At 54.6% G+C, this 22,519-nt stretch overlaps 1 protein-coding gene across 11 annotated transcripts in view; it reads left to right on the top strand.

The window, feature by feature from the left end:
• Positions 1 to 22,519, top strand: part of SNED1 (sushi, nidogen and EGF like domains 1) — a 91,774-nt gene that overhangs the window by 47,944 nt on the left and 21,311 nt on the right. For 7 of the 11 annotated variants that reach the window (XR_008422267.1, XR_008422262.1, XM_019445312.2 and 4 more), the window contains 13 exons: positions 2,403 to 2,519; positions 2,670 to 2,786; positions 2,947 to 3,060; positions 3,383 to 3,556; positions 12,621 to 12,734; positions 13,051 to 13,164; positions 14,149 to 14,262; positions 14,680 to 14,976; positions 16,459 to 16,642; positions 18,361 to 18,473; positions 19,317 to 19,598; positions 20,750 to 20,891; positions 20,976 to 21,058. Coding sequence is in view for 6 of the 11 variants with exons in the window: in XM_019445312.2 (XP_019300857.2) it covers positions 2,403 to 2,519; positions 2,670 to 2,786; positions 2,947 to 3,060; positions 3,383 to 3,556; positions 12,621 to 12,734; positions 13,051 to 13,164; positions 14,149 to 14,262; positions 14,680 to 14,976; positions 16,459 to 16,642; positions 18,361 to 18,473; positions 19,317 to 19,598; positions 20,750 to 20,891; positions 20,976 to 21,058 (1,965 nt within the window). In the remaining 5 variants the exon portion in view is untranslated. Of the gene's footprint in view, positions 1 to 2,402; positions 2,520 to 2,669; positions 2,787 to 2,946; positions 3,061 to 3,382; positions 3,557 to 12,620; positions 12,735 to 13,050; positions 13,165 to 14,148; positions 14,263 to 14,679; positions 14,977 to 16,458; positions 16,643 to 18,360; positions 18,474 to 19,316; positions 19,599 to 20,749; positions 20,892 to 20,975; positions 21,524 to 22,519 lie in introns of all 11 variants that reach the window. The other 4 variants (XR_008422272.1, XR_008422266.1, XR_008422274.1 and 1 more) reach the window with 4 other exon arrangements.

The following is a 22,519-nucleotide window of genomic DNA, read 5'->3' as shown; positions in this document are numbered from 1 at the left end:
AAGTAGCAAAGCAGCAGAAAAAGAAATCATGAAATTGATCCTATTTATAATTGCACCGAAACCAATTAGACACATAGGAGTAAACCTAACCGAGAAGGTAAAGGATCCATACCCTAAAAACTATAGGACACTTATGAAAGGAATTGAAGAAGACACAAAGAAATGGGAAAGTATTCCATGCTTATGGATTAGAAGAACGAACATTGTTAAAATGTCTATACTACCCAAAGCAATCTACACATTTAATGCAATCCCTGTCAAAATACCCTCAGCATTTTTTGCAGAGCTAGAACAAACAATCCTAAAATTTGCATGGAACCAAAAGAGCCGAATAGGCAAAGCAATTCTGAAAAAGAAAAACAAAACTAGAGGCATTATAATTGGTGTATTACAAAGCTGTAGTCATCAAGACAGTATGGTACTGGCATAAAAACAGACACATAGATCAATGGAACAGAGTATGGATCCACAACTGTATGGTCAACTCATCTTCGACAAAGCAGGAAAGAATATCCAATGGGAAAAAGGCAGTCTCTTCAACAAACGGTGTTGGGAAAACTGGACAGTGACACACAGAAGAATGAAACTGGACCACTTTTTTACACCATACACAAAAATAAATTCAAAGTGGATGAAAGACCTAAATGTGAGACAGAAAACCATCAAAATCCTAGAGGAGAACACAGGCGGCAACCTCTTTGACCTTGGCCAGAGCAACTTCTTGCTAGGCACATCACCAGAGGCAAGGGAAACAAAAGGAAACATGAACTGTTGGAACCTGGTCAAGATAAAAAGCTTCTGCACAGCAAAGGAAATAGTCAACAAAACTAAAAGGCAGCCTATGGAATGGGGGAATATATTTACAAATGACATATCTGATAAAGGGTTAATATCCAAAATCTATAAAGAACTTCAAACTCAACACCCAAAAAACAACCCAGTTAAGAAATGGGCAGAAGACATGAACAGACACTTTCCCAAAGATGACATCTGGATGGCCAACAGACACGTGAAAAGATGCTCAACATCACTCATCGTCAGGGAAATACAAATCAAAACCACAATGAGATACCACCTCACACCTGTAAGAATGGCTAAAATTAACAACACAAGAAACAACAGGTGTTGGTGAGGATGCAGTGAAAGGGAAACCCTCTTGCGCTGCTGGTGGGAATGCAAACTGGTGCAGCCACCCTGGAAAACAATGTGGAGGTTCCTCAAAAAACTAAAACTAGAACTACCCTACAACCTAGCAATTACACTATTAGGTACTCACCCAAAGGATACACGAATACGAATTCGAAGGGGTGCACGCACCCCAATGTTTTATAGCAGCATTATCAACAATAGCCGATAGCCGAACTATAGAAAGAATGCAAATGTCCATTGACAAACGGATGAAGAACATGTGATATATATACACATACACAATAGAACATTACCCAGCCATCACAAAGAATGAAATCTTGCCCTCTGCAACAATGTGGATGGATCTAGATGGTATTATGCTAAGTGAAATAAGTCAATCAGAGAAAGACAAATATCATATGCTTTCACTCCTATGTGGAATTTTAGAAACAGATGAACACAGGGGAAGTGGGGGGAAGAGAAAAGAGGGAAATAAACCACAAGAGACCCTTTTTTTTGCAATATAATTTATTGTCAAATTGGCTAGCATACAGCGTGTAAAGCGTGCTCTTGGTTTTGGGGGTAGATTCCCGTGGCTCATCGCTTACATACAACACCCAGTGCTCATCCCAACAAGTGCCCCCCTCGACGCCCATCACCCATCTCCCCTCTCCCCCACCCCCCATCCACCCTCAGTCCGTTCTCTGTATTTAAGAGTCAACCATAAGAGACTCTTAACGATAGAGAACAGACTGAGGGTTATGGAGGAGGAGGGTGGGGGGAGGGGCTAGATGGCCGATGGGCATTAGGAGACCACTTGGGATGAGTCCTGGATGTGGTACGAAGGGATGAATCACCGAATTCTCCTCATGAAACCAATACTGCACTGTATCTTAACTAACTAAAATTTAAATTAAAAAAAAAAAAGAAATAAAAAAAAAGTGGACTGCTGTGGATCCCGGTGTCGTATCAGCTGCAACCGGGCTCCTTGCTGGCTGTCACTCACCTGCCGTGCAGGAAGCAGGGCTGCAGTGTCTGCTGCACTGTGGGGCCAGATCTCCACCAGGAAGGGCCCAGTGGGCCCCAGAACCTGGGCAGAAAGAGAGGAAGGGTGGGCAGAGGGCCCCCAAGGGCCTGGGCCTTCTGGGCCCCCGGGGCCCGCGGGCCAAGAAGAGGGGAGCAGGGCATCACGGGTGCCGCAGGGCCGGAGGCTGGCCCCTGTTCACCCACTTCTGTGTGTGTGTGTGTCTCTCTCTCTCCCCCACCCCACGCAGCCCGGCCACGCCTGTGCAGCTCGGGGCCCTGCCGGAACGGGGGCACGTGCAAGGAGGCAGGCAGCGAGTACCACTGCAGCTGCCCCTACCGCTTCACCGGGAGGCACTGCGAGATCGGTGCGCTCCTGCCAGCTGGAGTCAGCCTGGAAGGGCGGGGGGGGCCCACGGCCCACCAGCTCTGGGGTGTGGGAGGGTCAGGGGAGGGGCACTGGGCGGTGGGTGCAGGACACCCGACACCTGACTCTGATGGGGCCCCTTTGTTTCCAGGGAAGCCAGACTCATGTGCCTCGGGCCCCTGTCACAATGGCGGCACCTGCTTTCACTACATCGGCAAATACAAGTGCGACTGTCCCCCAGGCTTCTCCGGGCGGCACTGCGAGATAGGTAAGGCGGGTAGAGGCCAGCGGGCCAGGGCACCTGGGGCAGCATGTCCTCCCAGTGGGCAGGGGTGGCCCCGCTCTGGAGGAGTGGGAGGCAGAGCTCCCGTGGAGCCCAGAGGCCGTCGGGGAGGTCCCAGTGACGGTGACCCCTTGTGTCCTTGCAGCCCCGTCCCCCTGCTTCCGGAGCCCCTGCTCGAATGGGGGTACCTGTGAGGACCTAGGCACAGATTTCTCCTGCCGCTGCCGAGCAGGGTACATGGGACGCCGGTGCCAGGCGGGTGAGAGGGCTGGGGGTTGGGGTGGAGGGACGGGATCTCTTCCTAATCCCGAAAGAGCAGAGGAGGGGAGGGGGAAGAAGGAAAATCCGACGGGCAGCCGGCCCTGGAAGTCAAGGCGCTTCCACCTGGAAGGGCTGTGCAGGGAGAAGGGTCCTAGGCCCTGTGGCCCAGCGGGGCAGAGGGCAGAGTGGCGGGGCAGAGGGCAGAGGGGAGGGGAGAAGGGTCCCAGGCCCTGAGGCCCGGTGGGGCAGAGGCCAGGGCAGGCGGAGAGGCCTCCGGCAGACGAATCTCAGTGCAGGACAGGGCCGCTGTGTCCTTACAGAGGTGGACTGCGGCCCCCCAGCGGAGGTGAAGCATGCCACGCTGCGTTTTAACGGCACTCGGCTGGGCTCGGTGGCCCTGTACAAGTGTGACCACGGCTACAGCCTGAGCTCCCCCAACCACGTCCGAGTCTGCCAGCCACAGGGCGTCTGGAGCGAACCTCCACAGTGCCACGGTGACCCGCGGGCCCTCCGGGGCAGGGTGGGCGGGTGGGTGGGCACAACCGGTGAGGTCCACAACCCCCTCGTCGGGGCCACCCAGAGGAGCACAGGAGCCACAGTTCTGACCCCGGTCCTCCCCTTCCTCCCTGCAAAGTCAGGTCACGACCCTGGTGGAGGCGGTGATGACTGTTCGCTAAGGGCCTCCCTGTCCTCAGAGCGAGGTGTCCAACTCATATGCCTACTGTGCAGATGAAGCAGCTCAGACCAGGAGGTGGCCCCAGGGCAGGGTTCTCAAGGGGCAGACTGGGGATTCAGGGCCTATCTCCTGCCTCTGGCCCTGGCCTCCCCCCTGGAAGCAGACCCTCCTTTGAACAAGGCCCCCAGGACACCCACAGCTGTTGGAGGAGGTCCGCTCCAGACAGCGTCACCTCCAGGCTCCCAGAGTGCGCCAGGTGCACGGCCTGGGGCGGCCCCCGTCTACCCGACGCCCCTGCAGGCATGGGGTCACTTACACAACGGCATGTGTATTCCACTGCATCCCTAACTCTGTCCATCAGAAAATCTGTGTGATGTTAACACATCTTCACAAAGCAAGGAGTTTCAAACAAAGTAGCTCAGGGACCATGACAGCACCCAGAGATGGGGCGGTGGGGGGGGGGGTGGGGGGGGTGGGGAGCGGCACACAGTGCCGCTCTCTCCCAGCACCCTGCAAAGCCCATGCCGTGCGACCCCACACAGGTGAAGAATTCTGGACGATGGATGGGGCTGCCTAGCCCCACGTGTCTATACTTTCCTCCTATCCTTCCAAGCGCACGGGGCTGGTGGTTACTGTCTGGGAGAACACCCCTCTCCAACAATAATAGCAATAAAGTCCAGACAACAAATATTTAGGAGCAAAAGAAAGAAGGTGGACGAGCATAGAAATAGGCACGGCAGATAGACAGAAGAGAACGTGGCACTGGTCGTAAAAAAACAGGGTCGATAAATCATTTTTAACAAAAGAAAGTGGAAAAAAGAAGACTGAAGAACCCTAATGGTTGAAACAACAGTCACAATTTACAAATAGATACAGATGAAGTTTTAATGAGTTGATAGGTCCATTTGAGGAATTTTCCCCCAGAGAAGCAGGGAGGCATGTGCAGATCAGAGAGAAAATGCAGGCGCTGTGGAGGGTGGAAGCAGATGTGCCAGCACTGAGGCAACGGGAGTCCAAGATGAGAGAAAAATAAAAACACAAGGAAACATTTGACCAGCTGTGGAGCTCAGTTTCCAGAATGACAGGTGAGCCCCACGGCCTGACGGGCCTGGAACATCAAACAGGAGAAAAGAGGAACATTAGCGCATTACAGCCAAATTTAAGATTATCAGAGACAAACAGAAAAAGTCCTTAAGATAATGACTACGTGAGCAAGCATGATGGGCTGGCATCAGGGGTCGCAGATGCAGGGCAAGTGCTCGGCACCCGCCAATTCTCCCCCACGGCACTTATTACTAAGTGCGTGGGAAGCCAGGAGATGGTCTGGAAAGCAAAGAGAGATTTCACACTCTCCCAAGGCTGAGGTCTCCAGTCTAGCTGGAGGGAGAGGCCTGTTCCAACCCTCAAGCATCTAAAGCCAATCGGGGACTGGCACTAACGAGCACAGTGCACCAGGCCCAGCCCAGCTCACTTCCTGACGATATCAGAGATCAGCTCCTCAGCCTAGCTGCCCAGCGCAGAGTGGAGCAAGCCCATGCTTGGTACGGGGTAGGTATTTTCTGCTTCGGGCTGTCTGGTCTTGTACACAGTATGTGTAAGAAGCAAGAGATTATGACGTATCACCTCAAGAAGAAACAGGCCTGCGGATGACCCACACGTCTGCATTAGCAGACAAGGACTTTAAAAAAGCCATTACAAATACGTTCAAGAGAAGCAAAAGAGAGAGAACAGCACATTTGAGCAGAATAAAGAAAACTTCTTAAAGTAACAAAATTAAAAGGGCAACATCTAAAGTGAAGACTGATTGGGTACGCTCACCCATAGGATGGATACAACGGGAGAAAATCATGGACCTCAAGGACAAGTCAACAAAATGATTAAAACTAAAGATCAGAAGAAAAAACGAACTATGAATTACTTATAAATGAAGTTTCAGCATTTTTTAATGCTTATTTATTTTTGAGAGAGACAAGAGCGCGAGCAGGGGAGGGGCAGAGAGAGGGAGACACGGATTCTGAGGCAGCTCCAGGCTCCAGCTGTCAGCACAGAGCCCGACGCGGGGCTCGAACTCATGAACGCCACGATCATGACCTGAGCCGAAGTCAGACGCTTAACTGACTGAGCCACCAATAAATGGTGCTCCCCATAAATGAATTTTTAAAAAAAACAACAGAGCATAAGAAATCTCTGATTTGGAAATATCGAGCAAACAAGCACATAATTGGAGTCCCGGAAAGAGAGGGCAGAAGAGGCAAAAGAAACATTTGAGGAGAGAATGACTGAGTATTTTCTAAAAATGAAGAAATATGTCGACCCACAAATCCAAGAAGCTCAGCAAATACCACAAGATAAATATTGACATAAATAAACTTAAGACCTAAAAATTTTTATCTAGTCAAATTATTCAAATGTGAGGGCATAATAAAAAATATCCTCTTACAAAAACAGCTTCAGAGGCTGACCAAAAAAGAGTATTGGGGGGTGGGGGGGATAGTTATTCAAAAAGTAAGATAAACCTAGAATATTCTGTAAGCAATATGAGAAGGGAGAATTATCACATACTATAGTAAAGTCTGTCACTATCTAAAAGGAGATAGAAAAAAAAGCAGAAAAAAGTGACAGTTAAGATCATGATAGAAAAAATACAAGTCAATATGAATGAGCTAAATTTGCCATGTAAGAGATTGCCAGATCTTTTACAGAACAAAACGAAACAAGCTATACTTTCATAGATGAGACACTCCTAAATCAGAAGAACAAAAAAGTAAAAGTATGGAAAAAATATCACGTAAATACACATAGAGAAATAAAGCTGGTTTAGCTACACTACTATCAGCCACAATAGACTGTAAGACGGAAAGCATCATTAAGAATGAGAGGGTCTCCTCCAATAATTGGTTCAATTCACCAAGAAGATCGTTCTAAACATTCCAGCGTCTAATGCAATAGTCTCGATACATATAAAGCAAACATTAACAGACTGCACGAAGAAACTGACAGATTTACCTTAACACTGGGAAATTCTGAACCACCTCTCTCAATTAGTTCGGGTTAAGAAGCCAAAAAAACAATAAGCAAAAAGAAGATCTGAATAATACAGCTAACAATTTGAACTAATTCATTCCCTGAACACACAGAAAATATTACATTATTAAGAAGAAGAAGAAGATAAATTTTAAATCTCCATGTTTAGATATTTTTAAAGATACTTTGAACTAACTTATCGGTAGAGGAAATATGGACAGTTACAAATTTTAAGTGAATATTAACGATCATTTTCTATATAGAAACTTGTGTGATGTACCAAAAGCAGTGCTTCGTGGGAAATGTGCAGCTTTATTTTTTTTACAATTTTATTTTTAAGTAATCTCTACACCCAGTGTGGGGGCTCAAACCCACAACCCCAAGATCAAGAGGTACGCACTCTACTGACTGAGCCAGCCAGGCACCCCTAGAAATTTACAGCTTTAAATCCACAATAAGAAAAGTTCAAAAATTAATGAATTAAATGTCTGAGTTTAGAAGTTAGGAAAAGGACAACAAATGATACAAACAAAGTAGAAAGAAAAAGGTAACACAAGAGCCATAATTAACGAAACGTAAGTCAAAAGTACAGAGAACACCAAAATCAGTTCTTTGAAAAGCCTATGAAAATGGACAAACTTCTATCAACTGATCAAGAAAAACAAAGAGCACAAATAAAAATCCTTATAAATGAAAAAAATTACATAGCCACAGATATACCAGAGATTAAAAAGATAATGAGAATGCTATCAACTAGTCTATACAAATAAATTTGAAACCTTAGCAGAAATGGACATAATATTCATAGAAAAATATAACTTACCAAAAAGGACTCAAGGAAATGTAGAAAGCCTACATAATTCTATAAAGGTCTAAAGGTATTGAAGCAGCAGTTAAAGCATTTTCTCACAAAGAAACTCCAGGACCAAACAATGTTATAGGTAAATTCTACCAAATTGCCAACCAATAGATCATCGCATCATTATATAGGCTCTCTGGAGAGTAGAATATAAAGCATAAGTGCCAACCTATTCTATGAGGCCAGTATAGTCTTGTTGCCAACACCAGATACGGACAGTGGGGAAAAAGTAAGCCGTGAGTCTGTTAAACATATGGACATAGATGCAGAAACTCGATGGTCTAAGAAGACTATACATACCATTATCAAGCTGGGTTGTTGCCATGAATAGTTCGATATTAGGAAAACCTGCTCTATCAACCAGCTGAAGGAGAAAAAGCATGTAAGTATCTAAATAAGTGCATAATAAACATTTGGCAAAATTTATACCCATTCATGAAATAAATTCTTACCAAATAAAGAATAAAAATGTACTTCCTTACCAGATAAAAATAACACACACACACACACACACACACACACACACACACACACACACACCTGTAGTGCCATGTGGTATAAAATATATAGGGTTTGCTGGAGGAAAAGCTTAAAAGAGAGAAGGAGCAGAATCCACATAACCCCAAAGTGTGCATCGTCCCACAGAGAGGTGTGCTTAGGCTGGGCACAGCCAGACTGGTCATACTGTGTGTAACCAAGCTATAAGACTTCACACCTTTACAGAGGAAGGACTACAGGTTACATCGAGAGAGCTGTGGAACAATGGGTGTCCTGACCCTTGTCATACAGAGGTAGGATCTGGAATTGAAAAGCTGTGCTTCTGTTGATCTGACTCAAACACACAGAGCGGCCAACAGGGGGAAGGAAATTAGCTTCTGAAGCAGTTTTACTATGCTTCTCCTCAAACCCCAAGTAAACATTATCCTAAATAGACATTCCTCTTAAAACTGGGGACAAGGATGCCCACTGTCACTAAGCCTCATTAAAATTATATTTCAAGTATTAGCCAGTGCGATAAAGAAAAAGAAACTAAAGTCATGAGAATAGTAAATAGAGTTAAATGTCAGTATTTGTAGCTGATAAGGTTGTCTTTAACCTGCAGGCAAACCACTGAAAATGACAGGAAACATAGTATGTTTAGTGGATATAGATTATTATAACACAATTACATTTTAACATCTCAACAATCGAAAACGTAATTATAAAAAAACCTATGCAGAGAAAACCAATGAAACGGAAAGGTGGTTCATTGAAAGTCTTAATAAAATTGACAAACCTCTAGCTATACTGATCAAGAAATAAAAACGAAAAATTAGCAATATCAGAATTAAAGAAGTGTCATCACTAAGGATCCTACCAGCATTTAAAGGACAACAAAGAGATATTGTGAACAACAGTAGGCCGATGTATCTGGCAAGGGAAAGAAAAGGGACTACCTTGAAAGACACAAATTACTAGAAATGACAGAAAAATAAATAAAAAATACGAATAGCTCTGTATCTACTAAAGAAATTTAATTCATAATTAAAAACCTTTGTGCAAGAAAATGGCAAGACTGGATTGCTTCATAGATGAATTCTAACAAACACTGAAGGAAAGAATAATACCCTACACAAGCTTTTTTAGAAAATACAGGAGAAAGAGTACTTCTCAATTCATTTTGTGAGACCAGTATTGCCTTGATAGCAAAAGCAGACAGAAAGGTTATTTTAAAAAATGAAATCAGAGACTAATATTCCTTATCAACATGAGCATAAATATCTTAGCAAAGTCTTACTAAATCAAACCCAGTGTTACATAAAAAGTATGATATATCATGACCAAGTGGGAGTTATCTCAAGAACACAGGTTGTCTTAATACTTGAAAAATGTAATTCACCATATTAGGATAAGAAGAAGAAAACCATATAGTCATTTCAATAGAAGCAGAAAAATCATTTCAAAATATTCAACTACTGTTTAAGACTCTTACTAAGCTAAGAGTGGAAGGGAAGATCTTGAACCTGATGAGGGCATCCATGAAACACCAACCGCTAACAAAGGACTTCACGGTGGGAGACCTGTGGCTGCAATCAGTAACAAGGCGACTGTGTCCATCTCACCAATTCCTTCCAGCATTGCCCAGCAGTTCCCAGACGGTGCCACAGCCAAGGAAAGGAAATAAAAGTCACATCTACTGGAAAGGAAGGGGACATGATCGTGCACATAGGAAATCCTAGGAAATTCTACAAAAGAAGCTATAGGACAAATAAGCAAATTCAAGTGGGTCACAGGACACAGGACGACATTTCAGAACCTTGATATTTTCATATTCTGGCAGTGAACACTTGGAAAATAAAATAAAATGAACAATATTGTGTGTAACAGCACCAAAAACATGATACATTTTTACATGTGTGAAATGAATTGTAGACATAAATGTAAAAGCTAAAACCATAAACTTCTAAAAGAGCATCGGAGACAGTCTTCTTGACAGCCGGAGTAAAATGGTTATGCATTTGGAAAGATATTACATTGTCCCCTGCTTTTCACCACACACAAGAATTCCTTCCAGATTAAGGACTTAAATGTTTTGCTAAAACTATAAAATTTTATGTGGAAAGTATAGGTATCTTTTGGCCTTGGGATTAGGAAAGTTTTCTTAAGCCACAAAAAAGCACTATCAAAGGGGCACCTGGGTGGCTCAGTCAGTTGAGCGTCTGACTTTGACTCAGGTCACGATCTCGCGGTCTGTGAGTTCGAGCCCCGCATCGGGCTCTGTGCTGACAGCTCGGAGCCTGAAGCCTGCTTCGGATTCTGTGTCTCCCTCGCTCTTGCTCTCGCTCTCTCTCTCTTTCTCTCTCTCTCTCTCTCGCTCTCTGCCCCTCCCCCACTCATGCTCTGTCTCTCTCTCTCTGTCAAAAATAAATAAACATTGAAAAAAAGCACTATCAAAGAAAAAATGGACAAATTTGACTATATAAATATGAATTTAAAATCATCAGCCCTAAGGAAGAAAGTGAAATATAAGCGACAAACCGGGAAAAGATGTATTTATACAAAACTGGTTTCAAGAATATATAAAGAACTCTGTGAATGAATAAGAAAAGAATAATCAACCCAATAGGAAAACTGGCAAAACACCTGAGTAAGCCCTTCATGGAAGAGGAGATACTGAAAGCCAACAAAAACAAGGAGAAATATTAGTAATCAGTGAGCTGCACATCAAAAGCTCACGGAGGCAGTTGACAAACCTAAGAAGCCATCTGCTGGTGAAAACGTGGAAGGGCAGGATTTCCTAGCAACGGCTGGAGGGAGTGTAAGTAGGGGAAACACTTTGAAAAGGGTCGAACAGTCTGCCTGTCCAGCTGACCATGCGTATAAGCTGTGTGCCCGTGATTCCACCTGTAGGCTTAGCACACTTATACCAGGAGCTAGGAAAGGAAAAAAAAAAAAAAAACAGAAGCAGGTTTCTATCATAACAAAAAGTCCACAACCAACCCAAAGGCCCAGCAAACGACACCGGACAAAGTGTGGTGTGGTCACACCACGGATCCCACCGCCGCCCCCATGTTCACGCAGCAGAAAGCAGAGACCCCGGACATGCGGAGGCCCCTCGCGCCTTCCTAGAGAAGAGTCCCTATACCCCAATATCTTATCAGTAAAGTTCATATGTAGCACAAACAAACCATACATGTTTAGGTGATTCATAAAAATCGAAACTCGGAAGAGGTAACGAGATCGCGGCCCTGAAAATTCCATCCCCGGGGGTGGGGAGGGGCACGTGCCGGTGAGCCGGTGGACATTGTAGCTCCCGGGCGTCATTACTTACTCATCTGCATTTTGAGCAGGAACAGTAAACTTTTAGAAGTTGAAAATTTTGAATTCGGAAGTACACTTCCCAGTTTAAAAGAAAAAGTGAGCCTGTGGCCAATACTTCAAAGGGAGGGCCCCGTCCCCATTGCGCCGGTTTCATATGGGATTGCTGTGTATCGAACGAACAAGATTGGACCTGGCCACCCGAGAGCCACTGGGGTGAAGTCCCACACCACCTCTGCGAGCCCTCGGGTCATCATGAGTGCCCGCTGTCCCCGGGCCTGCTGCCGCTGCTTCCTCTCCAGGGTGTCCCCCGCTGCCTGGTTTCTGGCCTCTCCAGGCACTGAGAGGTGCTGGAGACTTCTGTCTGTCTCCTCGAACAAAGCTGATTTATGTCCATCTTATTCGGCTTCAAGCCACTGCCTCCAATCGCAACACTGCTTTATTCTTGGGGTCTCTCCTGGTGCCCGTGCACCTGGGCGCCCCTCCCTCGGAAGCTGGTAGAGCTGCGCGGGGGCTCCTGCCAGGTACCTGTGCGTCTGCAGCACAGGGCGCAAAGGAGCCCACTGTGAGCTGAGTAAGACTGCGGGGCACAGCTCCAGCCCCTCCTGCCCAGGCTGCCGGGCCCACCACTGCCTGCCCTCAGACCCCTGCCTCTCCGACTTCTAGAAAGACAGAGGTTTACAAACATCTCTGCCTCCACCTCCCCAGGGAGACGGACAGCGCAGCTGAACAAGCTGACCTTGATCTCCTCTTGCAGCCCCTCCTTCTGCAGCCTCCGCCTCAGGGGTAGAGGAGGTGGGGTGGAGAGAGCCCCACCCTGACCACCCCTGGCCCTGTGCTCCAAGCCAGCAGAGGGAGGGGAGAGGCCTTTGGGGTACACTGACGGACGAGCCCTGTGCCCTCCACACTTAGGTAGGACTCTGATGCCGCCCCAGGGAGGGCCAGGCCCAGGATGCCTCCGGGCCCCTGAGAAGCCTGGAAGGGAAATGCTGGAGTGACCTGGGGGTGAGCCTTTGCTGGGCAGACAGTGGAGAGGGTGGGTGTCAGGCTGAAGCCGCAGGGCACACGTGGAACCCTGGGTGTGGTGGAGGCCCGTGTAGAGCCCACGCAGGGCTGTGTCATCCCGTGCAGGGCCCATGTAGGGCTACGCAGCCTCCTATCCTGTCTCTGCAGAGACAGACAAGTGCCCCTGTCTCTGCAGAGACAGATGAGTGCCAAATGCAGCCTTGCAGAAATGGAGGCTCCTGCAGGGACCTCCCGGGGGCCTTTGTCTGCCAGTGCCCCGCAGGCTTCACTGGAGTCCACTGCGAGACAGGTAGGGGCTGCGCTTGGGTGGGTCCCCTGAGCAGCTGGGCCCTCACCCACGATCGCGATGCCCCGGACACCCCGGGCAAACCTGTTTTCAACAAGCCTAGACCCTGGACCGCTGAGAGGGCAGAGGGAAGGGGCTGGGGCCCATGGCCCAGCTGGACAGGCCCCCTGGTGGGAGGGACCCCAGGGCTGAGGGGGGTTTGCCCAGCCCCCCCACCTGGCATCTCTCCTCGGTTCCCCTTCCCTTCTTCCCGCTGTCCTCTCCTCCCTCCCCCAGACACCCCCTTGCGGCTCTGGCCGACTCTCTGGGTATTCTCCAGAGGTGGATGCCTGCGACTCCAGCCCCTGCCAGCACGGAGGCCGGTGTGAGAACGGTGGCGGGGCCTACCTGTGCGTCTGCCCAGAGGGCTTCTTCGGCTACCACTGCGAGACAGGTAGGGAGGTGGGGGCAAGTCCCTGCTCCCTCTCCAGCGGCCCCAGCTCCCCCCGGGAGACCCGGGCTGGCCCCTTGTTCAGCCTGGACGGGCGGAGCTCACCACAGCCCCAGAGTCCTCACGGCTCCTCAAGGCTGGAGACGCTCCCCGCCTTTTCCCCCTTTATAGGACTTGCCACTGTCTGGAGCCGCCTCTTCGATATAACCCCAACTTGCTGACCTCAGCTCTCCTCCTGGGATGGGTGTGTCCTGGGGGCACATCCTGGCCTGTCCTGTTCTAGGCCCCAAGCCAGGCCCGGCCGGCGGCACCGCACTGTGTAGGGTGCACGCTGCAGGGCAGCGAGGGCTGTGCTGGGGAGGAGGTGTGCCATCCACGCACTGCAGGGCGGCGGTGGAGAGGGGGCCCGGGCGGAAGCATGGCAGGACCGTTTGCGGCCAGGGGATCTCACCGCGCAGGCTTGGGGTGGGCGGGGGCACACCCGGAAGACCAAGGTTAGTGGCCGTGACGGTGATAAGGGGACACGTTGGTTGTTTGCCACTGTCCTGAGGCTCCACTGGGAAACTGCTGACCCTGGCCCTGGCCCGGGAAGCCCAGGTCCGCTCGGTGCCCGCAGCCCTGGCGCAGAGGGAGGTTGCAGAGGGCTGGGGCCCTTGGATGCCCGGCTGCCAGCTGCCCCCCCAGGAGGGGCCAGCACCGCGCTCGCCCCCGAGTCACCACCTGCCAGCCCACCTTGGCTTGGAGCAGCAGTGGGACAGCCCGGCTCAGGAGGAAAGGCACACTTGCCCAGCCCCTCAGTGGGACCTCCAGCAACAGCAAGCCCTGCAGTCCCCGTCAGACAATGTCCCCTCCTTCACTTCCTAAATCCCTGCCTGTGATGGTACCAGCCACCTCCACCCCACAAACACACCCACACAGGAAGGACGAGGGTCCCGCTGGCGGAGCTGCTAAAACCCCAGTGTTCACCAATACTTTCCCCTCTCCCAGTGAGCGACCCCTGCTTCTCCAGCCCCTGTGGGGGCCGCGGCTACTGCCTGGCCAGCAACGGGTCCCACAGCTGCACCTGCAAAGTGGGCTACACGGGCAAGGATTGCGCCAAAGGTGAGGTGGCAGAGGCACCAGTGTGGGGGGCGGGGCCTCCCTCACCCCTCAGAGGGCACAGGCGCCCCCGGGGACAGGCCACAGTGCTGAGCGGCCCCCCAGAGCAGAGTGTCTAGGCAGCTGCTTTCCCAGGCTCTGCCCAAGAAGCAGGGAGGGTTATAAAAATACTCCGGGAGGCATAAATGCAGTCACAGGTGCGCACACACCTGAGACCTGGGAGGCACTGGCCAGAGGCTGAGAGAAGAGGTCCATCGCAGGCAACAGGAGCTGGCTCCCCACCCCCAGCAGCTGCCCCACGTCCACCCCCCAGGGTAGCAGGCCCAAGAGCCGCCAGGTGAGATATCTGACCGGGGGCCAGGGCTTCCGTGGCCGACAGCTGACCACCCCCTTCCCTTGTTCTCCACCGAAACCCTGAAGAGCTCTTCCCGCCAACGGCCCTCAAGGTGGAGCGAGTGGAGGAGAGTGGGGTGTCCATCTCCTGGCGTCCACCTGAAGGTCAGGCCGCCAGGCAGATGCTTGACGGCTACGCGGTCACCTACGCCTCCTCGGACGGTGCCTACCGCCGCACAGATTTCGTGGACCGGAGCCGCTCCTCGCACCAGCTCCGGGCCCTGGCAGCCGGCAGAGCCTACAACATCTCCGTGTTCTCCGTCAAGCGCAACGCCAACAACAAGAATGACATCAGCAGGCCGGTGCTGCTCCTCACCCGCACACGTGAGTGCCCGCCTGGACGTGCCTGCTGCCACCTGGAGAGGCACACTGGCCAGGCACCCCGAGGCACCACGGGGACCCTTAACCTGTTCCCCGGGCAGTGGCTAACAGAGATAAGAGCCGGTGGCTTAGGAGTGAGGCTAGGGGAGAAGTGCGGGTCTCCCTGAGAAGGCACCTGTGACGAGCCAGCGCACGTTGGGGCGTCCAGGAGGCCACCCCAACACGCTGAGGGGGGAGACGGCAGCTCGGAGGGGCCGGGGAGGGAGCCTGCTGGTGGCAGGTCTAGAGAAGGGGGTTGGGGCAGAGAGGGTGCCTCTAGTGCTGTTGCAGAGTAGCTGGAAACCTAGCCGAGGGAGACCTCGGGGCCTTAACTGGCTTGCCTGTTTCTGGGCTCTACGGGGGAGGAGCCAATGGTGGGCAGGGGCCAGGGGACCCTGGGGACTTTGGAAGGGGGTGCTGGAGGCTGGAGGAAGGAGTATGGATCAGGCAATGGTCCCTTGGGCAGCACTGAGGGGCCGTGGGGGCAGCCAGTAGGGGTTCAGAGTGTGGCCAGCACACAAGGGGCTCCGCGCCCGCCACACCAGGTGCTGGCACAGGTCAAAGCAGGCAGGCGGGGCCGGCCACAGGAGCGCCGTGAGGCCAGACAGCCATGGCCCACCGGTGGGGACTCGGGCTGGGTAAGGAGGGAGGTGAGGACGCTCAGAGGCATGGAGAGGAACTTAGCGGGAGAAGGGAGGGTGCCCTAACATCACCTGCCAGCCCGAGCCAGACACTAACCCTGAGGACATTGAGGGCCAAGTGAGAGATGAGATAAGAAACTCAGGACAGGTGTGTCGTGGGAAAGCACAGCCAAGAGGCACCTACAGCGAACTTGGGCGGCAGGTAGGCCGACCGAGCTTGCGGGGTGGAGTGGGCTCAGCCTGAGCTTGGCTTCAGGAAGAAGTGGCACCCCTCCCCCTCCACCATCAGAGTGGGGTCTCCCCAGGAGATCACGGTGGGCAGAGCCAGCACTGCCCGCCAGACCGGGCACCGCACCTGCCCAGGGAGCCAAGGGCTCCCCTCCCAGCTCCCGTGCTGAACCCAGACCCTTCCCTGCGGCAGCCCAGAGTTTTCCCAGCTTCTATGCCCGCTGGCCCAAGCGTCACCCAAACGTTCACTGTCAGTGTGACCAAATCAGACAGACACAGGGGAAGGGGATTCCCAGGGTCCGTGCATGTCCAAACGTGTCTAAATAGGCAAGACTGCAGGCCTCCGGTGGAGCTGACTGCACCGCCCACCCCAGGCTGGAGTCTGGGGCCTGACTTCCCCTAGTCCCACTGTGGCCAAGGGGTGCACTCAGCAAGCCCAGGTGGGCCCGCACCTCACTTGGGCCACCTCTGTGACCCCCAGCACACTTCCTGAGCCTTGTCTCATTGTCTCAAGCCCCTGCCCTCCCCTGGAGACGAGGAGGTGCCAGCATCAGCTGAGGGGCCCATTGCCCCCCAGGACCCCGCCCCGTTGAGGGCCTTGAGGTCACCAACGTGACAGCCAGCACCATCTCAGTGCGGTGGGCTCTGCACAGGATCCGTCACGCAACCGTCAGCGGCGTTCGTGTGTCCATCCGGCATCCCGAGGCCCAGGAGGACCAGTCCACCGATATGGACAAGAGCGTGGACAAGTTCACGTTCGGGTGAGAGCACAGGGCCGGCCTTCCCTTCCCTCGGGGCCCCAGAGCTTCCTCCTCTCTCCCTCTGTGTCCTTACCCTGCCATTCCCCAGCTGCCCAGCCTGCCGTGAGAAGCAGGGATGTGTGTGTGTGCGCTCCCCCCGCCCCGGGTCCCCCAGGCACCTGCCCGCCCTGCCTCATCACGGGGCTGCAGAGACTCTCGAAAACTCTGGGAGGTGCTGCCTCCCGCACAGATAAGGAGGGAGACTGGGCCGCCTGGAGGGCAGCACGGCCCGAGTCACACAGGCCCCTCTGAAAGGGAGACGCAGGGCACCCCTGCGGTTGCTTTACGTTTTTATGCTGTTTAAATAATATGGTCAAACCTTAAACTGGGCACAGAACCATCTTATGCTGAATGATTACAAATCAGATGCAAACGGAATTACAAAGTAGCTCCGAGCGGCTGAGGACTGAAGTGTGCTCGGACAGCCCGCAGCGAAGGCTCACACTCCCTGGCCTCAGCCCCCAGCGGCCCCGTGGGCCTTCACCAGCCAGAGGGGCTTCCGAGACCTGCTGGGGATGGGGCTGGAAGACAGGAGGGTGGGAAGGAAGACTAGCTGGCCACGGCCTGGGATCCCTGTGCCTGCAGCGTGCACACGGCTCTGGTAGAGGACAGGCCCACCTAACTGCCCACACCCGACAGCAGCGGGCCATGTCGCCAGATCAGCAGCATCCTGCCCAGAGCTGCCACGGGCCACGGCCATGGGGAGGGCTGTCCGGAAGGCAGGCGCTGCAGGGGTCGGAGCAGGCGAGCCAGGCACAGCGCTCAGTCCCCTCTGCACCACCGAGCCGCGTTGCTTCTAGTTGGCGGACTTCCCAACACCGTATTTCCCATGCCTGCTGTGCCGGAGACAAGACTCTGCTCTCTTTGTCTCTTAAGTGTCACTGTGACCTTGCTTGATGTACTGCCCACTTCCGAAGAACAGTGTCACAAAAACACACGTGGGGCCCCGGGTGGGCACTTGGTGAGTCAGGGTCCCCAAGACCACCCGGCTCGGTGACTCACGGGGGCCCCCCCGAGACCCAGCACAGGCCGCACTCCCAGCTGGGATTCACAACACAGAAATGGTAGGGCGCGCAGGAAGGGAGAAGTCGGGGGAGCAGGCCCGAGCTCCCGGGCGCCCTCCCTGTGCGCTCACACAGGCCACCACCAGGTGCCTGTGAGAGACGCAGCGCCCGGGGTTTTAATCGGGGGCTGGGCACGGGGCCCCCCGGGCCTGGCGTAGATCCCGGATGCCCGGGCGGAAGCGGGTGCTCAGCTCGAACCACGCCGCACGGACCGCACAGACGTCAGGGGGCAGCGAGGTCCTCTTATCCATGAGTTCCAGCCGCGGGCCACCTGGCGGGCGGGCGTTCCCGAGGAGGGCAGCGGGGCCTGCTTGTCAACCCTTTCTGCACAATGACCTCCAAGGGCCCTCCCTTTTCTGGCCTCTCCTGTCTGAACACCAGCCTGGGCACTACAGCCGCCACAGGCAGGCGTGGGCTCTTCTCAACCTTTGCCCTGTTCTAGACAGACCAGGGAGGAACTCCCACCTGAGGAGCACACAGGTCTCAGCCCACAGATCTGGTCCTTGTGGAGGCCCCCCGGGCCACCCGCAGGACCACTCACACCTCTTCCCCCACCTGTGTGGGAGGAGTCACAGTCTGTAAAGGAGTCTCTCCCCCTCCCCTCCCCTCCCGCAGGGCCCTGCTGCCAGGAAGGAGATACACCATCCACGTGACTGCCCTCAGTGGGCTCGGGGGACAGGAGCCTCCCACCGAGAGCCTGGCCTCGGCCCCGCTGCACGTGTGGACGCGTGAGTACAGGGGCATGAGCTCAGCTCTCAAGGGAACTTTGCCAGCCATCACCTCCCTCCAGCCCCAGTCCTACCAAAGTGGCCCTGATGCCCCAGAGGTCTCTTCCCCTCCAGTGCCAGGGAAGGCGGCCTTCCCGGGAAGCCCCCTGCTTGCGCATTCACCCGGCACCCGGATGCTCCTGGGCTCCTACCAGATGGGAGTCACGAGCCAAAGGCCAGAGGGGCACACCGGTGAATGCACACGCTGTCCACTCCTGATCTCCATGGTGTCTCATGGGCAGGAGACCTGGCCCTCACCAGCCCTCCCAGCCCAACGTGTGGGAGGGGGCTAGAGTGCCGTGTGGTCCACGCACAAGGGGACCAGTGAACACGGGGGATGCGTGGTGAGGATGGAAGGTCTAGGCGGGGCCTTGCCCAGCGGGGAGGCATACAGATGGCCCATGGGGCAAGGGTGATCACAGGTTCAAGTCCTGGCACTGACCCTGAGGCTGGGACCCTGGCCCATTATTCCCTGCCTGTCTAGCCCAGCCCCTCTTATGTGTCCCAGGAGGAGGTGCATATGGCCAGGCTTAGGGGATCAAAAGGAGGACACGCTGACAGGCCGCGCAGGCATGGGGGCCTCCGTGGGTGCACCGGGCAGCATTCTGGGGTGCATCTCGGGCAGGAGGACGTGCTGCTACAGACACCCCTCCACACCATCCTTCAGGACCACAAGGTTGTCCGTAATGACCAGACTTGGCTTCGCACGAGGCTTCGGCAATCCACGTCAGATCTGTAAACGTGGCGGTGGCAGGAGACCCCGCCGGCCCCCGTCACCTCCCTCCCCTGCTCTGTGCCTATCAGGGCCCCTGCCACCAGCAAACCTGACCGCCGCCAGAGTCACGGCCACCTCTGCCCACGTGGTCTGGGACACCCCCACTCCAAGTACCTTGCTGGAGGCATACGTCATCAATGTGACCACCAGCCAGAGCACCAAAAGCCGCTACGTTCCCAACGGAAGGCTGACGTCCTACACGGTGAGGGACCTGCTGCCAGGGCGGCGGTACCAGCTCTCGGTGACAGCCGTGCAGAGCGCAGAGGGCGACCAACTGCACAGCGAGCCTGCTCACCTCTACATCATCACCTGTGAGTGCAGCCCTACCAGGGCTGGGGGGAGGGGACGGCCACACACACGAGGCCCCATGGTCTGCTCAGGACCCATGGGGCCATGGTGAGTGCAGGCTGGCCCCTGGTGCTCCCCGTGGGCCACCAGCAGGGCAGCGGCCTGGGCTGCCATCCCTGGGGAGTGGCGTCCTGGCCCAGGAGACGGCTCAGCCCCAGGACCCTCTCCCAGCACAGACCACAACTGACCCACGGACATCAGACAGACAACCTCAAAACAGGACTGTGTTAACGCAGGAGAATTGGGGCTGTGAAAATCGGTGGGGGAGGAAGGACTTGTGTGCGGCTGGCACAAGGTCAGTACACTAGGAATTTGGAGACACAAGCATCTTGCTCCTCACCTTGTCCCCGGGGCGTGGCCGTGCAGCCAGGCCTCACCCATGAGGAGCCGATGGACAGAATGGGAGAGAGAGAGGCCCAGGATGGCCACAGGAAGGGGAGCCTGGGGGAGGCCCAGACAGATGGACGGTGGGAAGAGCTCAGGAACGCAGAGTCTCAGAGAGGCCACATGGAGGACGTGGCCCGCAGGGTCACCCAGGTCCCTCACAACCCTGCTCACGTTCTCAAGCTGTAGGAAGACGGTACATCCGGACAGGTGCTGCAGTGAGGGCAACGAAGGGAGAAGAAAGAACAGTGGGGTGGACAGTGGCTGAGGCAGAACAGAGCCCCAGAGAGCAGACACGCGGGCACCACGCAGGAGGTGGACGCTTGCTCCGAGAGGTTCAGACCCAGCACGGCTACATGCACCTGCCCAAGGGAGGGCTGAAGGGCACAGTCAGGCGACAAGGACCCACGGAGGCGCCTCGTCCTCCCGCTCTGGGCGTGTGCAGGGTGGGGGCCTCACTGAGGTGTCCCGTCAGGTCTGAGTGGCTGGCCGTGCCCTGCAGAGCGAGAGCCTGGGCCCAAGGTGGGCCAGGACAGCTTGTCCCGCGAGCCCTGGGACAGGAAGCGGGTGGAGGCGGGGGTGGGCGCGGACAGGGCCCAGGGCTTCTCGGAAAGCCGTGAGCCTGCCGCGAGATCTCGGGCATGCACACACCCCTCCTCAGTCCTCCCCCTCCGAGGGGCCGGGAGGGTCAGGCCTTGTGCAGCCACCCGCTCCTCCCACCCACCTGCAGCCCCAAGGGACGGCGCTGACAGACGCTGGCACAGGGAGGGACTCCATCCACGGGTGCTCAGAAACAGACCGCCCCCCGTGCGCCTGCCGGAGCACCTGCTCAGTGACCGTGACGACCCCGAAGCTCAGACCCCGGCCCCCAGGTGCAGCCTCAGCCGCCCCCACCCGGAGCGCGCGGCCCCAGCCACAAGCCCCACAGTGGTGACGCATGGTGACTCCCTTGGCAGGTTCTCGGAGCTTGTGGACGGCAGAGGGCGAGTGAGTGCCAAGTTCGGTGGCTCACCTGGCAAATCGGTCACCGTGAGATCACGTGAGTGCCTCAGCCAGCCCCTGTAGCCTCACTGCCACCTCATCCGGCCCTTGTCCCCAGCACCCTGAGAGCTTAAGGACAACCCTCCCCACCCAACCCCCAACCCGGACACCTGACGCCACCTTCAGCAGGGACCTGGCACAAGGCCAGGCCCTCACACCTGCACAGGCTCACAGGAGCCTTCCTGACCCGGAGCTGAAGTGCAGGTTGCTGGCAGGGCTCGGGGGCACAAGTCGGTCTGAGGCACAGAAGCTGGCCTTGCTTCAGGAGTTCCCACGTGGCTTGCGACACTAAGCAGGAGAGTGTGACGCCATCTAACTCGTTGCTGCTCCCAGCACACCAGCCTCGCCTGGGGGCTTCTAGAAGTACAGGGCCCCACCCAGAGCTGTGCAGCTGGAGTCTTTTAACAAGGAGCCAGGTGACAACAGGCACATTACAGTCAGCAGACTGCACCTCTCCGCCACAGTAAGAGATCGTGTCCCGTGTTCCAGGCAGAGCCTTGGGTTCAGATCCTGCTCGGCCTGGATGGGTGGGATCACCCGTGGCAGGCCGGCAGGCCTCTCTGCAGGGCCCCAGCAGCACAGGGCGTGGGTGATGGGCCCCGATGGCCTGGCCCCTTCTCACGTGCTTCAGCAGGAGCAGGTGGCCAGGAACCTGTCTGCAACAGGTCCTCCCCAAGACTGTGGCACAGCAGGCCAGGAGCCACACGCCCACTGGCTGCCCTGCCCCAAAGGCCCTCAGGACGCTGTAAACCAGGGCCCGTCCTCATGGATTCCCCGGCAGAGAACCTGATTACCAGTTTAGTGAGGATTTTCAACCAACACAGACATTCCTGGGCCAGGGAACAAAAGGGAGAGTGATGAGCGGGTGGTGTCGCAGCCCTGGCGGCCAGCAGAGGAGCAGCCGAATGGCTCGCTGCACACAGCAACCAGGAGCAGGAAGGGCCCGGGCAGGTGTCTGGGCAGCTGCGCAGGCTGGGCTGCGTCTGGACACCCTCCTAAAGCCATTAAGCACACAGGCAGGGACCCCTCAGAAAAGCAGACTTGCACACAGGGGTGGCCAAGTACAAAGTCCGCCTGAAGGTGGATGGGGGTGGAGAAGGCACCACAGCCCTCCAGAAGCAGGGGTGGAGAGAGAAGAGAGCAGAATTTGACCACAGAAGGACAGCACAGCATCAGCCACCTGGAGGGATGGGGCCACCGGGTTGGATAGGACATTCGGCCCAGCCTCAGGCCACCGGTGACCTTCACCAAAGCAGCTGTGAGGTTCAGCAGGGCGGGGAGGAAAGCTCTCCTGCTGGAGGGAGCGCAGCGGCCCGTGGGACTCTGCCCAAGTGGGGGAGGGGGCAGCAGGGAAGTGGGCACCGAGCGCTCGCCACGGCCATCCCTGCACCCTGAGGGAGAGAAGCAGCTCAAGGACACCCAAGAACAATCCTGGGCACGAGGCAGCAGGCTGTGTGGT

This window comes from Panthera pardus, unplaced genomic scaffold (genome assembly GCF_024362965.1).
Source record: "Panthera pardus isolate Hobbes unplaced genomic scaffold, ASM2436296v1 HiC_scaffold_10, whole genome shotgun sequence".
In the NCBI taxonomy this organism is placed as follows: domain Eukaryota; kingdom Metazoa; phylum Chordata; class Mammalia; order Carnivora; family Felidae; genus Panthera; species Panthera pardus.
This window is presented reverse-complemented; position numbering and strand designations above follow the sequence as displayed.